The sequence below is a fragment of the Arachis stenosperma genome, chromosome 5 (genome assembly GCF_014773155.1).
Source record: "Arachis stenosperma cultivar V10309 chromosome 5, arast.V10309.gnm1.PFL2, whole genome shotgun sequence".
Lineage (NCBI taxonomy): Eukaryota > Viridiplantae > Streptophyta > Magnoliopsida > Fabales > Fabaceae > Arachis > Arachis stenosperma.
In genome coordinates, this window is record NC_080381.1 from 137,704,464 (window position 1) to 137,719,805 (window position 15,342).

A 15,342-nucleotide genomic window follows, 5' to 3' on the forward strand; every position below is an offset into this window, starting at 1 on the left:
TGGTACAACCACACTTTTGTTAGATGCCACGCCATCTTTAGAGTCTAAATTATACTACAATGACTTTTAGGATTCTTATTTGATATTCCATAAATAACTCTTAACATCATCTAGTTTAACATACACCAAATGAATTTTGAAGAGACGTCACTAACTCTTTTATTGGTCCATATATTCTTAGACATTCATCCTGAACATGTTGTCTCAGAGAACATAAAATCAAAACTCATGGACCTACTTTTTGAGTCACAATTCTGTGCTTGGCGCTCATAAACTTGTCATTTGTGATTAGCTGCAATCAGTGCTAAGATCTTAAATATGTCACTTGAACAACTTAACTATTTGTTTTGTGGAATATTATATAACATAGTAATACATTATTAGATATTTGCTTAAAATAGAAATTAAATTCGATATATAAATATAAAGATTAAAGTACGTTTTTCTAATGTATAATTTTTTTTAATTTTTAATATGAGCTTTTTATTTATATCAAAATTATTTTTATACGTTTTTAATTTTGCCTCTAACATTTTAAATAGAGTTAGCGTTCGAAATAATTTTGATATAAATAAAAATATTAAAAATAAAATTAAATAAAAAATATTTTAAAAATTTAAAAAATTATAAATATTAAAAATAAAAAATATATTTTACTTTTAATATAAATCACAAACAAAAACAATGATAAAATTATGATCACCTGCATCATGTCACCAAGGATAACGATGAAAGCACTAGTCAGGAGGGGAAACTAGAAATTATTAATTTTTTTTTTAGTCTCCCACAAAATCCCCAACCGACAGATCAAGAACTAATCCGTCGCGATACTGAGCTCCATTTAATTTTGGCGAAGGGGGTGATATGTTTTTTGGGCAATTGAAAGGGAGGTGATATTAAACCATTGGTTTTATTGAAAGATTTGAAGTCCACCAACTTGGTCTTGTAGAGGAACAGTTACAAAGCCCATATCCGTATGAGCACTTAGCCCCCAAGTGAGTTTAGGCTCAGGGCAAGGAGGGTAATAGTTTCCAACCATAAAAATCCCTTCAGCGCAATCTATGTTCTTGAGGTAAATTGCCTTCTAGGCCTAACGCCTATGAAAGCAATTCCAACAGCATCAGTACCAGTTTCTTGACATGATCTAAGTACTTAATTATTACATCTCTGCAAACAAATTAATCTCGCAGATCATGGAAACAAATCATTTTAACATTTTTTATTTGTGTTATTATTTTCAAAATTTATTTTCTCTTCTTATTTTTATTTTTTTATACGAAATTTTAAATAGTGAAAATATAAAAAATAAAATAAAAAAGTAATTAGCTTCTTTTAAACAAAAATCAAATTCATCACCTTATTTAAAAGAAAAGGAATAGTTATTCCCTAACCTAATTAAATTAACAAGTAAAAATTCATGTATAGTTATTTTTATGGAACATAGTTGAAAGCATATCAAATTTTTTAATAATTTTTTATTATTAATTATTTTTTAAAATTTTCACGACATCTCTCGATCCTAACTCGATAAGTCAAGGGTTATAGTCTATTCCAAATCGGAGTTTCATTTAAAAGTTTGCGGTGGATCAATGATTACTATATATTCAAACCTCTTGACATTTGTTTAAAAGAAGGAATAAATTAATTACTTGACTAATTTAAATTAGTTCTCAACTATCAACTACTACTGACTACACTACTGTGAGTCTCTACCAAACTAAACCAAGCTAGAGTTATATACCTGCAAATAGAATGGAGTTGGTGACGGTCAAGGGTCCCTGGTGCCAAACTGCCAATAAACAATAGAAGGTGTCCCTCCAATTAGTGGCTTTCTCACAATTCTGCTCCAAGATCACATTGGTGGCCTACAAGTTTTGTGGCAAAATCAGTGGATCAATGTTCCCCCTGTTCATGCTGCTTTGGTAGTTAACATTGGAGATATGCTGCAAGTGAGTCCAATATTTTTCTAATCATTCAAATCTTCCAGTTTGTTCTCTATATGACGTGTGAATCATTTCGTGGAATCAGCCATCGATACAGTTATTAAGTTAAGCCACCTACATTATATTACACCTTTTTGACAGAATGTTTATGCACTACTTGACTGCCGTTTATGACATGTGAATCCTTTCCGATAGATGCATAATTTATAATGTAACTAGAGCAGAATCGTAATAATCTTAATTTATGTTACCATTTGCAGCTGATATCTAATGACAAATTGAAAAGCGTGGAGCACCGTGTTGTGGCAAACCATAGAGGGCCAAGGATATCAGTTGCATGCTTCTTCACTGTTGATAACTACCCATCACAAAGAATATATGGCCCCATCAAGGAGTTGCTTTCACAAGATAACCCCCCTCTCTATAGGGATACATCATTACAAGATTTTAATGCTTATTACTATAACAAGGGACTTGGTGGCAATTCTGCTCTTTATCATTTTTTTGTTGCAAAGATAAAATATGATATCACAAAATATGGTTTTAGAGATTAGAGAACATAATATAGGGCTCTAACACTTGCTGTATCAACATATCATATTCACATTTCTAAGGCTACTTAGAGTTAGAGATTAATATATGTGGTCCAGAGTAGTATACTTGTTAGAAATAGCAATGTTCATCACTCATGATCACTCTATCTCCAGTCTCCATCAACAAGAATCTATGCCCCCATAAGGTAGCTATTGTCTCGAGATAATCCTTCTCTCTTGATGGGGAAACATTATTGCAGGATTACAGAGCATACTTTTATGACAAAGCACTTGATGGAAATTCAGCTCTTTACCATTTTAAGTTACACAGATAGATATTAAGCATCATGCACCTGCATCTGAATGATATTGAACACTGGTCTTGTTTTCATTATATTATAGTTATTACTATATAATATAGAAAAGTACGAGGAGCCAATGAAATATTTGTACAATGTGCACAATGGAAGTTTATGAAGTATTAGAGATATAACCATTAGTGCTACCTTTTCCTATCAGCTAAAGTTTTTGAGATGAGTGGTATCATGATATGGTATTAAAGCGCTAGATTCAAAAGGTCAAGAGTTCGATCTTTGGTGAACCCCAAAATCAATTTAAGTAGGGGATGTTCATAACGAGATCTATATATATATATATATGGAAAAGTCTCACACCATTAAAAACACTATTAATTGCTAATTGATGGTTACAAAATACTAAAATTGCTACCCCTAGCATTCCTCTATATATATATATATATATATATATATATATATATTTAAAAATGTCTCCTAAATAAGCATATACTAGATTTTGACCTGTGCAATGAGGAGAATTTGTATTATGATTTTTACCTAACGTTTTTTAATTAAGTTTTATTAAATGAAATATTATTTATGCGAAGAATTTATATAATATTTTTTAAATAAAATATTATATATTTATATGAAGAATTTAATCGAGTAATTGCAATAAATAATATATTAATAAATTTTTTATTTAATCATGTATGAATATATTTAAAATTGTCTAAGGTTGTAATTTATTAAGTAGTAAATTTAAAAAAGTTATTCAATATAGTTTTTTATTTAATTTTTTTTTTGTTTTTGGTGTCTTCCTTTTTGTTATGTTGCTACTTATTGGTGAATGGTGATACTTGTTTTGTTTTCCTTCACTTGAATGTTTGGAATAAAATTTCCTTGCCATTTAATTTGCTTTTATGATCTTGATTGTCTTCTTTTTCGTTGTTGCTATTATTTGTTGATCTAATTGTTCCTATTGTTGCTTGTTAATGTATTTTAGTTTTTTTCTTCGTAATGTATTTATTGGCAGTAGATTTTCATCCGATGATATTAGCGTTGGTGAGTTCGGTTTTTTTTTCGAAGGGTATAATTTTGTTAGTAAGTGTCGAAAAATATATAAATATTAAATAAGAGTGTTTATTTGTAACATAGAGTTTAATATTATAATTTAGTATTAATACCTGTTTGATTTCTTTTAAGGATATCTTTTATTGGGCTTCATTTTATGGAACAAATGTCTCTGTCATAGTGAATTTTTTGGATCCTTCCTTTAGGTTATAATCGTTTAATTTGACTTTAAATATGAGTGATCTATTACATAGATTTTTCATTTTTGTTTGGACATCAGCTTCATCTTGTAGTTTCTTTAAATCAGCTACAGTTGTTCCAAGTAATTTCCTTGTCCTCTTGTTTCATTTTTTAATCCTATAAAACCTTGCAAAAAATTTCATGAAGTAATATGGTAGTTATTTGCTAAAAGTTAAAAATAACCTTAAAGTTAAAATATATTGTTTTACTCATTTTTATTAGGTACACTTTAAACTGTACCTTTTATTATTGTATAAAATAGGTGATTCACATTATGAGTCACACCCGACCCAACTATAAGAAAATATATGAAAACTAACATTAACATAGTTCGTCAAGCATACTTACAAAGAATGTTGTTATTTTGATTTAACAGTTATATATGTTAAGTGACTTTTTTTTCATAGTTGGTTGAGTCACTATCATTTTCTTTTTCACTTTTTTTTTTAAATAAATACAATTATGTCAAACAATACTTATGAAAAATGATGTTACCTTGACTTAGTAATTATGTTAAGTCAAGCCTTCTTTTTTATGGTCGGTTAAGTTACTATCATTTTTTTTCATAATAAATACAATTACATAATCACTTACTATATATATTTAATAAAAGTGGTAGAAAAAAAAAAGAAATATAAAATTATGTGAAGAAAAATAAAAAAAATGTGTAAAATGAATGTTGATTTATATAGTGATATAAAAAAAGAATAAATATAAAATGTGAGAATGAATTAGAATTTAACTCAATTCATATTTATTAAAAAAAATTATTAACATTGAAAAAGTATAGTAACATATATAAAATTAAAGAATAAAAGAATATAAAAAATAAAATTTAAAAAATTTTATGAACATTAAAAGAATAGAGTAATTTATATAAAATTAAAGAATAAGAGAATATAAAAATAATATTAAATAAATTCTATGATATTAAGAAAGTATTACAAAAGATAATAACAGATGAATCTAAAATTGACGTAACTCATGCTAGAAATTTATAAAACTAAAAATAAATATGAAATAGTAAAATTCTAAAAAGTTAAGAATAAATCTAAAATTACTTAAAGTTAATATAGCATTATACTAAAAATCTAAAAGGTTAAGAATAAATATAGAAACTACTTTTAGTTCTCTTTTAATATATTATTATTATCTTCTTTTAGTGCTCTTTTAATATATTACTAGTAAATAATAGATATTATTACCATAATACTATTGAATGATATTAATAGATCATAAGTTTGAGTGTGGCTTTCTAAAGCTGCTAACATACCCTCTGCATTTACGACATCAATTAATGTTGATTTTTTAAAATAAAACATAATAGCTCCAAAAATGTTGAAATGAAAAATCAAATACTTCCAGACAATACCAAAAAATATTAACAATAATAAAAAAAAAATAAAAAATAAAAAATAACCAAAAACAAAAGAAAAAACCGAAAAAATTCCAGACAAAGCCAGCATATTTGGGCCACTGTAAAGTTTTGTTTATGGAGATTGGGCCTTTCAATCTAAATAAAACTGCGTTAGACTTGGATCATGTCAGATGACAACCTGGTTTTTGTGATAAGAAACAAAAATCGGTTTTAATAAATCTAATTGTGTTAGCCGGTTTTATTTTTAGCCGGTGTCTAACACTGATAACGTCCAAAAAGAAAAAGTTTCTAACAATCAGTAACATAGGGGGAACATTGAATTTGTCCTCTCCATGTTAGAAGTAGAACTAACGTGGTCAATAAGAGGTATATATCAGTATATGTAAAAAATCAAATGCTTGTGTCACATATCAGCACCCTCATGTCACACGACACAAATACATCTGTACATGGTTGTAATATGTACAAGAAACGGATTAACAAGAACTAACAAATCATCTCATAAGGCTAAAGCTATACAAAGTGACCAAAACTTGGACTACTCTCTCTTTTGAAACTAACGAGTTCAACATTCAACAGGTTTATGCAAACGATAAGAATGAAATAACTAGGTCCTTGTTCTTGAAATGCCAAAGGAGATGGTATTTTATCAGCATGGAAGAATCAATGAAAGTTCCAAATATGCATTAGTTGTTCATTCTAAACTCAAATCTGGAAATCTGCTCAGGAATGCTGGATATAACGAGACCATATCTCTGCAACCAAGTTTGATTGATACACAAATTAGGATATGATCCTTCTAATGCAAACTTTAAGATTAGTCGAACCATCTTCAAAATCAAAAGCTTCAGTTCATGGAAATGTTTTTAGAGAATTTGACGATAAAATGTTTCAACCCACCAATTTACAAAGCAATTTTCAACATAGTAACAGGAAGAAAAAAGAGTAAATAAATCATACATAATTTGCCATACCTGAGCATTGTCATACAGTTCAAACATTGGAACAGCAAGAAGTTTTAGATTTTTCGGCACCTCAAAGTCTCCACTATCAGATAAATGGACCATGTAAAGCACTCTGTACTCCTGCACAAAGTACTAGCATAATTGTAATCATGGACCAACAAAATCAGGAGTACATGATACTCAATGACAGTGGTAAATTACCTTTGGTTTTTTTATGTGAGCAGGACAGTGTGGATACATAGAGGTTTCGAAGTTTGGCCTCCACCATCTTGCCACACATTCACCTATCTGCAACATCAACAATATCTTCTGGTATGGGCCCATATAATGTGGAAAGACAACAATATTACACTCATCCAATACACACTAGTAGGTATAGAATCCAAACACTTGTCCAATTTTATAGATTCATTCATCCATAAGACAGAAACATTTCGATTCTTCTGTTAACACATCAGTTTTACATCTAAAAAGCAAGTAATACTGTAACAGTACCTTCCAGTTAGGCACAAGATTTTGCAACCTAGGACCGAGCTTGCTAGTCAACTTTCTCTTCAAGCCCTCAATTTCTGTCAAGTTGAAGAACAAAAGCACAAACAGCAGATTAGGATAACCAAGAACTCCTATTATCAGATAATTTATCATGCTAAACAAGTGGAAATTCAAGATCCTACCATTCTCTCCTGGCTTGAGCCGTCCTCCTGGAAGTTTGTTGAATGTTCCTCCGATTTCAAGAAGTAGTAAATGAGGATAATTGTGTTCTTGTACCTGCAAAATGAAAGCATATGTTGAGACAGAACAACAAACAGAATCACCAAAGAAATTATCCTAACAACCCTACACTCATTCCAAATAACCTCCCCTACGAAGATGCTGCTAGATGAGTACCTTCTCAATGTTCATATTCCAGCTTCAAACTTAACATAAGCTATGTGTTATAAAAGATATGATCATTTATATTCTATTTCAGAGTACCTTACAGAAGGGGATTCATTGTTACATTAAAAACACTAGTGATAAAAATGCAGAACATACCAAAAGTGCTAAATTCAAAGAACATTAAATCAACTAGTGAACCCACCAGTAAGACGCCTGCAACGCTGATTCTCATTCCTTCTTTTTTATAGCTGAAATTCATAAAACAAAAGCAAAAACATATGCATCATATAAGCAACAAAGAACAAACACACCAACCTAAACCATAAAGGCCTAAAACCCTATAAAATTCCTAGTGGACTCTATAAAGAACGTTATAACAAAATCATGTCAAGAAAGTGCAATACGTCAAAATCTCAACTTTAAATAAAAAAAAAAAAAAAGGAGGGTATAGGCGTATAGCCGTATAGAAAGTGTTTTAAATTTTGTATTTGTTTGAGGGGAAAGAAAAGAAGAAAAAAGCGAGTAATGAAAGAAAGAGTGAAAAGAAAACGAACATCTCTCTCAGACGAGCAAAGCGAGCGTTGACGGAGGTGTCCTTCTCAACCTTGGTCTCTTTAGCGCCGAATCTGTAGTGAGAAAGAGAGTATAAGTTCACTATCGGCATTATTTCTTTCTTAATCTTCTTCTTCAAAGTGCAAAGAAAAAACAGCGCGAAACAAATTCAAAGAGATTTTGTTTTTGGTGTCTAATTCAAAGAGACTTTTTGAATTCTTAAATACCCTTCCTCAGTTGCTAATTGCGTTTTCTTTTTTTCCCCGTAATTAATATTTTTTTTTGTTTATGAAAAAATGCCTTGGGTTTAAAAAAATTTTAAACTTTTTTTTAAAACAAGTTTTAATTAAAAAAATAAAAAAAGGCATAATTACTGTTAAGAATTAAGATATCTAGACCGATTGTGCAAAAAATCTAATACTATAAACCTTTTTTACATAAAATTTTAGATAACTAAAATAATAATAATTTTTTTATTTTTTAATTACTTATAAAATAATTTATATAACTCTTAAACAAATAATTGCGTCATAACATAATAATAATAATAATAATAATAATAATAATAATAATAATATGAAAAATAGTTTTGTCGACCTAAACCTTATATATATTAAAATAATTGTTTAAACAAATTAAAGAATTTTATTGTAATAGATTTTATAGTATACATAATACAATTAAGATACTATAACAAAGCTAATTCTCTCCCTTTATATATATAAGTATTTGTTTAAGTGAAAATTTTTATAAAATATAAAAAAAAGATAATTTTTTCTTGTGTAAGTTAGATTTAAACTAAAATTTGATAAATAAATACAAAAAGAATACGTTTATTGACCCTCAAACATAACTTGATTCATCTAAATTTTTTCTCATTAAAAAAAAATTTTATCTTAAAAAAAATTACAATTATTTATATAAGTAAAAAAAATTAAATTATAAAAAATTAAAATAAAATTAAGTATTTGAATAAAATGACAATTAAATCTTTAAAAATTTATATTTTAGACTGAATAATCCTTAATAAATAAAACAACAAATAAATTTTGAAAGAAGACTAAAGAGTAGACACATTCAATCCTTCTATTGGATTTTTTTTGTAAATGTTAAAAGTGTTACTAATGTATAATATTAAATAGAATGACTTAGTTATTAAGTTACATGTTAGAATAAAACAAAAGGTTAAAGATAATTTAGTCTTTATTCACCCTCAATCAAATACCCTTTTTAATCCCTAATTTTTCTAGAATCTCCAATTTCACAGTTTTCTTCTGCACATTTAGTTCTAGATCTTGACCTATCATTGTTCAATCATTGTAGTTCTCTTTTTTGTGCCATTGTGTAGTCCTTCAGCCAGGTTGAGCAGATTTATTGCGAGCAGGACTTTTTTTAAAAAGAGATCCAATATATGGATCATCTTTAACCTTTTTTGCAATATTTTCAGCACGATAAGAATTTACAAAATGTCCAGTATTATCATCGACAACAACATTTTTCTTAGCATTTGTCTTCTTTGTAGTTATACTTTCAATTCCCAAATCCTCAAACCTCACATTTGACACTTTTTTTTTTCTTGAACCACTGACCTCTGATTTTTTTACCTTCTTCCTCATCTTAGTTACATTATCATCTACCTCAGTCTCATATTCAGTTTTATCATGCCATTGGGACCACACAAAAAGAAACCACAAATTTTCAAACACAAAATTATTAAAAAAAAAATTATCTAGAGAATGAATATGATAACAAAGCACACCATCTTCTTCCTTCTACAACATCGTAAGATCATCACAAAAGTCACCAGTTTTGGAGGGAAGCTTTCATAGTCTGTTAGGGTTTGTGGGTAAATAAAGAAATGTGGAGAGGATTAAGGAGAATTTCTGAACTTAAAAGCGTGGAGAAGAATTGCTCGAAACAATAACGTTTTTAATTCCCAGCTAGCACTAATAAACACATTGCCGTTAATAATGGTACACGTGACCAATAACGTGTTTGATGTTAGTCACTTTTAAAGATCTATTTGTTACTTTTTTTTTTCTTTTTAAAGACTATTTTATCCAAAGTACAAATCTTCGTGAATTTAATTATCATTTTATTTTAAATATTTTTGTAATAATTCCACTTAATCTCATTGAATATCAATAAATTGATTGATCTATAACATAAAATATATAAAAATAGAATAATCTTTTAATAAATTGAATTAATAAAAATATAGTAAGACAATTTTTTTTATAAAAAAAAAAACTTAATAATCATATTAAACTATTCATAAAAAACTTATGTTATATGCATTACATAATACCTCATACCATTTGATTTCACACATTAACCATTATATATTACTTTAAAAAAATTAAATAAGATTTTCATATACAAATATTTAAAATATTGACAAAATTATTTATAAAAAAAATTAGTATTATATTCATAAAAAATAAGTTTTATAAGACAAAAATATGCCTTTTTTTTTAAATAAAATTAACTGAAATTTTTAAATTACCTTTACTCATTATTCTTAACGTCAGACACCATCTTCATTTTTATTTTCCCATATCTCAAACTGTCACGGTCCTCAATCACTAGCATGGATTCAATATAACCCAATTTTTTTTTTTTTTAAAGAAAGAAAAAAAAAAGACTAGAACTCCCTTGTATTTGCAGGTATATGCAGAAAGACTAGAACTCTAGCCTGGTCGTTGATTTGGTAGAGACTCATATGTAGTTTGTCATCGTATAAACTTATGATTGAGAACTGTTAGATGATTTAATTTGATATGCTTGCAGAGATGTAACAATTAAATACTTAGATCATGTCAAAAAACTGGCACTGACTCTGTTAGAATTGTTTTCGGAGACATTGGGCCTAGAACGCAGTTACCTTACATAGATTGTGCTGAAGGGATTTTCATGCTTGGACATTATTACCCTCCTTGCCCTGAGCCTGAACTCACTTGGGGGTTAAGTTCTCATACAGATGTGGGCTTTGTAACTATACTTTTACAAGATCAAGTTGGTGGACTTCAAGTCTTATATGAAAACCAGTGGATTGATGTCACTCCTATTCCTGGTGCTTTCATCATTAATCTTGGTGATATGATGCAGGTGATTATAATAAATTCATCAATGTTTTTGGTAGTGATTTATATTGTATATCTAATTGTGTATTACTACGTTAACCATATACTTTGTATTAGTTGTATATAATCTTCTACAAATACATCTGTACATGTATATCAGTAAATGTAAAATCAAATGCTTGTGTCACATATCAGCACCCTCATGTCACACAAATACATCTGTACATGGTTGTAATATGTACAAGAAACGGATTAACAAGAACTACTAACCAATCATCTCAAAAGGCTAAAGCTATACAAAGTGACCAAAACATAGACTACTCTCTCTTTTGAAACTGACGAGTTCAACATTCAACAGGTTTATGCAAACGATAAGAATGAATTAACTAGGTCCTTGTTCTTGAAATGCCAAAGGAGATGGTATTTTATCAGCATGGAAGAATCAATGGAAGTTCCAAATATGCATTAGTTGTTCATTCTAAACTCAAATCTGGAAATCTGCTCAGGAATGCTGGATATAACGGGACCATATGCCTGCAACCAAGTTTGATTGATACACAAATTAGCATATGATCCTTCTAATGCAAACTTTAAGATTAGTCAAACCATCTTCAAAATCAAAAGCTTCGGTTCATGGAAATGTTTTTATATAGAGAATTTGATGATAAAATGTTTCAACCTACCAATTTACAAAACAATTTTCAACATAGTAACGGGAAGAAAAAAGAGTAAATAAATCATACATAATTTGCCATACCTGAGCATTGTCATACAGGTCAAACATTGGAACAGCAAAAAGTTTTAGATTTTTCGGCACCTCAAAGTATTCACTATCAGATAAATGGACCATGTAAAGCACTCTGCACTCCTGCACAAAGTACTAGCATACTTGTAATCACGGACCAACAAAATCAAGAGTACATGATACTCAATGACAGTAGTAAATTACCTTTGGTTTTTTTATATGAGCAGGACAGTGTGGATACATAGAGGTTTCGTAGTTCGGCCTCCACCATCTTGCCACACATTCACCTATCTGCAACATCAACAATATCTTCTGGTATGGGCCCATATAATGTGGAAAGACAACAATATTACACTCATCCAATACACACTAGTAGGTATAGAATCCAAACAATTGTCCAGTTTCATAGATTCATTCATCCATAAGACAGAAACATTTCGATTCTTCTACAAACACATCGGTTTTACTTGTCCAAGTCTTTGCCTCTAGATAATTTCTTCCATACATCCAAAAAGCAAGTAATACTGTAACAGTACCTCCCAGTTAGGCACAAGATTTTGCAACCTAGGACCGAGCTTGCTAGTCAACTTTCTCTTCAAGCCCTCAATTTCTGTCAAGTTGAAGAACAAGAGCACAAACAGCAGATTAGGATAACCAAGAACTCCTATTATCAGATAATTTATCATGCTAACAAGTGGAAATTCAAGATCCTACCATTCTCTCCTGGCTTGAGCCGTCCTCCTGGAAGGTTTTTGAATGTTTCTCCGATTTTTTGAAGAAGTAGTAAATGAGGATAATCGTGTTCTTGTACCTGCAAAATGAAAGCATATGTTGAGATAGAACAACAAACAGAATCACCAAAGAAATTATCCTAACAACCCAACACTCATTCCAAATAACCTCCCCTATGAAGATGCTGCTAGACACCTTCTCAATGTTCATATTCCAGCTTCAAACTTAACATGAGCTCATGTGTTATAAAAGATATGATCATTTATATTCTATTAATATATTATAAATAACATTTCAGAGTACCTTACAGAAGGGGATTCATTGTTACATTAAAAACACTAGTGATAAAAATGCAGAACATACCAAAAGTGCTAAATTCAAAGAACATTAAATCAACAAGTGAACCCACCAGTAAGACGCCTGCAACGCTGGTTCTCATTCCTTCTTTTTGAAAGCTGAAATTCATAAAACAAAAGCAAAAAACATATGCATCATATAAGCAACAAAGAACAAACACACCAACCTAAACCCTAAAGACCTAAAACCCTATAAAATTCCCAGTGGACTCTAGAACGTTATAACAAAATCATGTCAAGAAAGTGCAACATGTCAAAATCTCAACTTTAAATAATAAAAAAAAAAAGAAAAGAAAAGGAGGGTATAGCCGTATAGAAAGTGTTTTAAATTTTGTATTTGTTTGAGGGGAAAGAAAAGAAGAGAAAAGCGAGTAATGAAAGAAAGAGTGAAAAGAAAACGAACATCTCTCTCATACGATCAAAGTGAGCGGCGACGGAGGAGTCCTTCTCAACCTTGGTCTCTTTGGGGCCGAATTCGTAGTGAGAAATAGGGTATAAGTTCACTACCATTTCTTCTTCTTCTTCTTCAAAGTGGGAAACAAAAACAGCGCGAAAGAAAAACGCGAAACAAATTCAAAGACTTTTTTTTTTGGTCTAAGTCAAAGAGAGACTTTGACATCTTAAATACCCTTCCTCGTTGCGTAATTGCGATTTCTTTTTTTCCCCGTAATTAATATATTTTTATTTTTGTTTATGAAAAAATGCCATGGGTTTAAAAAAATTTTAATCTTTTTTTCTTTTTTAAAACATTCTAACTAATAGTATTATAGTTTTAATTAAAAAAAAGGCATAATTACTGTTAAGAATTAAGATATCTAGACCAATTGTGCAAAAAATCTAATACTATAAACTTTTTTTAAATAAAATTTTAGATAACTAAAATAATAATAATAAAATTTTATTTTATAATTACTTATAAAATAATTTATATAACTCTTGAATAAATAATTGTGTCATAATAATAATAATAATAATAATAATATGAAAAATAGTTTTGTCGACCTATACCTTATATATATTAAAATAATTGTTTAAACAAATTAAAGAATTTTATTGTAAAAGATTTTATAGTATATAAAATACAATTAGAAATAGTATAACAAAGCTAATTCTCTTCGTTTATATATATAAAAGTAGAGTAAACCATCAACCCGATTTCTGTCTATTTCTCAGAATAATAACGCGATTTCTTATCACAAAAACAATTCACTTCGATTTCTATCATCTATTTCCGTGACACAATATAATGTGGTCTTTGTGGGTGTTTTTCATCAATTCTAAATGAAAAGTGCTGACGTATCAGACTATCAGGTTTAGAAATAGACAGAAACTTAATTATCTCTAAATTCAAATTAGTTAGGGGTTTAGTTGTCTCTCTTCTTTAAACAATATCGTTTTTAAATTTTTTTATTCATTACATTAATATTTTTTAATAAATTATTGAATATATAGTATAATAAATACAAACTAATTAATAAATTATTCAAATTTAAAAATACCATTTATTATGAATAATTCTCAAATATAATTTTTAAATATATATAAATAATAAATAATAAAGATTAAAATTTGGTTAATACATTAATAATAATAATTCTATGATATATTATTAGTATTATGATCTAGATAATTTTTACAATAAAATAAAAACTAATAAACACATTATTTGATATATAGTAAAAATTTTTAGAGTAGGCTACTAATACTAAATAAAATAAAACATAATATATATATATATATATATTATGAAAATCATTTATAAACTCGACAAACTCAAAATATCAATAATATTATTAATTTATTAATAATATTTTGAGTAAAATATATGTAAATTTAATTTAATTTTAATGAATCTACATTATTCTTATATTGATAAATCTTCATCGATATATACCTTATGAGAATATGTATTATTAATAGATTAATAATATCATTAATGCTTTGAGTTTGTTGAGTTTATAAATGGTCTATGTGTGTTATTGATAAATTTCCATCGATATATATGTACCTTATGATGTTTTGAGTGTGTGTGTGCAGAATTATTGATTTAGTTTAAAGAGAGAAAAAATTAAATTTGTTATTATTCAAAAAATTTTTTACTGTATATATATATTAAATAATATGTTTATTAGTTTTTATTTTATTGTAAAAATTATCTAAATCATAATACTAATATTATATCATATAATTATTATTATTCATGTATTAATCGTATTTTAATATTTATTATTTATATATTTAAAAATTATATTTAAAAATTATTTATTTAGTTTTATAATAAATAATATTTTTAAATTTAAATAATTTATTAATTAATTTATACTTATTATACTATATATTCAATAAAATATTAAAAAAAAAATATTAATATAATAATAAAAAATAATTTGAAAAAAGATATTGTTTAAAGAATAAAGACAAATAAACCACTAACTAATTTGAATTTAAAGACGATTAGACCCCTGTTTATTTTTAAACCTGAGACGTCAGCGTTTTCCGTTCAAAGTTAACGGTAAAACACCCATAGGGACTGCATTGTATCACGAAAATAGAAGATAGAACCGAA

The 15,342-nt window shown here is 28.1% G+C and overlaps 3 protein-coding genes across 3 annotated transcripts; 1 reads left to right on the forward strand and 2 right to left on the reverse strand.

Moving 5' to 3' along the window:
* Nucleotides 1-1,752: 1,752 nt before the first annotated feature.
* LOC130981502 (1-aminocyclopropane-1-carboxylate oxidase homolog 1-like) lies at nucleotides 1,753-2,497 on the forward strand. Its single transcript, XM_057905094.1, has 3 exons — nucleotides 1,753-1,781; nucleotides 1,826-1,949; nucleotides 2,204-2,497. Exons 1-3 carry the CDS (start codon nucleotides 1,753-1,755, stop codon nucleotides 2,495-2,497), a joined length of 447 nt encoding a protein of 148 aa, XP_057761077.1.
* Nucleotides 2,498-5,870: 3,373 nt separating this feature from the next.
* Nucleotides 5,871-7,972, reverse strand: LOC130979025 (pre-mRNA cleavage factor Im 25 kDa subunit 2-like). The gene is made up of 7 exons (XM_057902373.1): nucleotides 7,863-7,972; nucleotides 7,511-7,556; nucleotides 7,104-7,197; nucleotides 6,925-6,998; nucleotides 6,631-6,717; nucleotides 6,439-6,549; nucleotides 5,871-6,219 (listed from the first exon to the last, which is right to left on the reverse strand). The coding sequence occupies exons 1-7, from the start codon at nucleotides 7,970-7,972 to the stop codon at nucleotides 6,151-6,153; spliced, it is 591 nt and encodes a 196-aa protein (XP_057758356.1). The 3' UTR covers nucleotides 5,871-6,150.
* A 3,103-nt stretch (nucleotides 7,973-11,075) lies between these two features.
* Nucleotides 11,076-13,361, reverse strand: LOC130982831 (pre-mRNA cleavage factor Im 25 kDa subunit 2-like). Its single transcript, XM_057906939.1, has 7 exons — nucleotides 13,180-13,361; nucleotides 12,830-12,875; nucleotides 12,403-12,499; nucleotides 12,225-12,298; nucleotides 11,893-11,979; nucleotides 11,701-11,811; nucleotides 11,076-11,477 (listed from the first exon to the last, which is right to left on the reverse strand). The coding sequence occupies exons 1-7, from the start codon at nucleotides 13,284-13,286 to the stop codon at nucleotides 11,409-11,411; spliced, it is 591 nt and encodes a 196-aa protein (XP_057762922.1). The 5' UTR covers nucleotides 13,287-13,361; the 3' UTR covers nucleotides 11,076-11,408.
* Nucleotides 13,362-15,342: the final 1,981 nt, after the last annotated feature.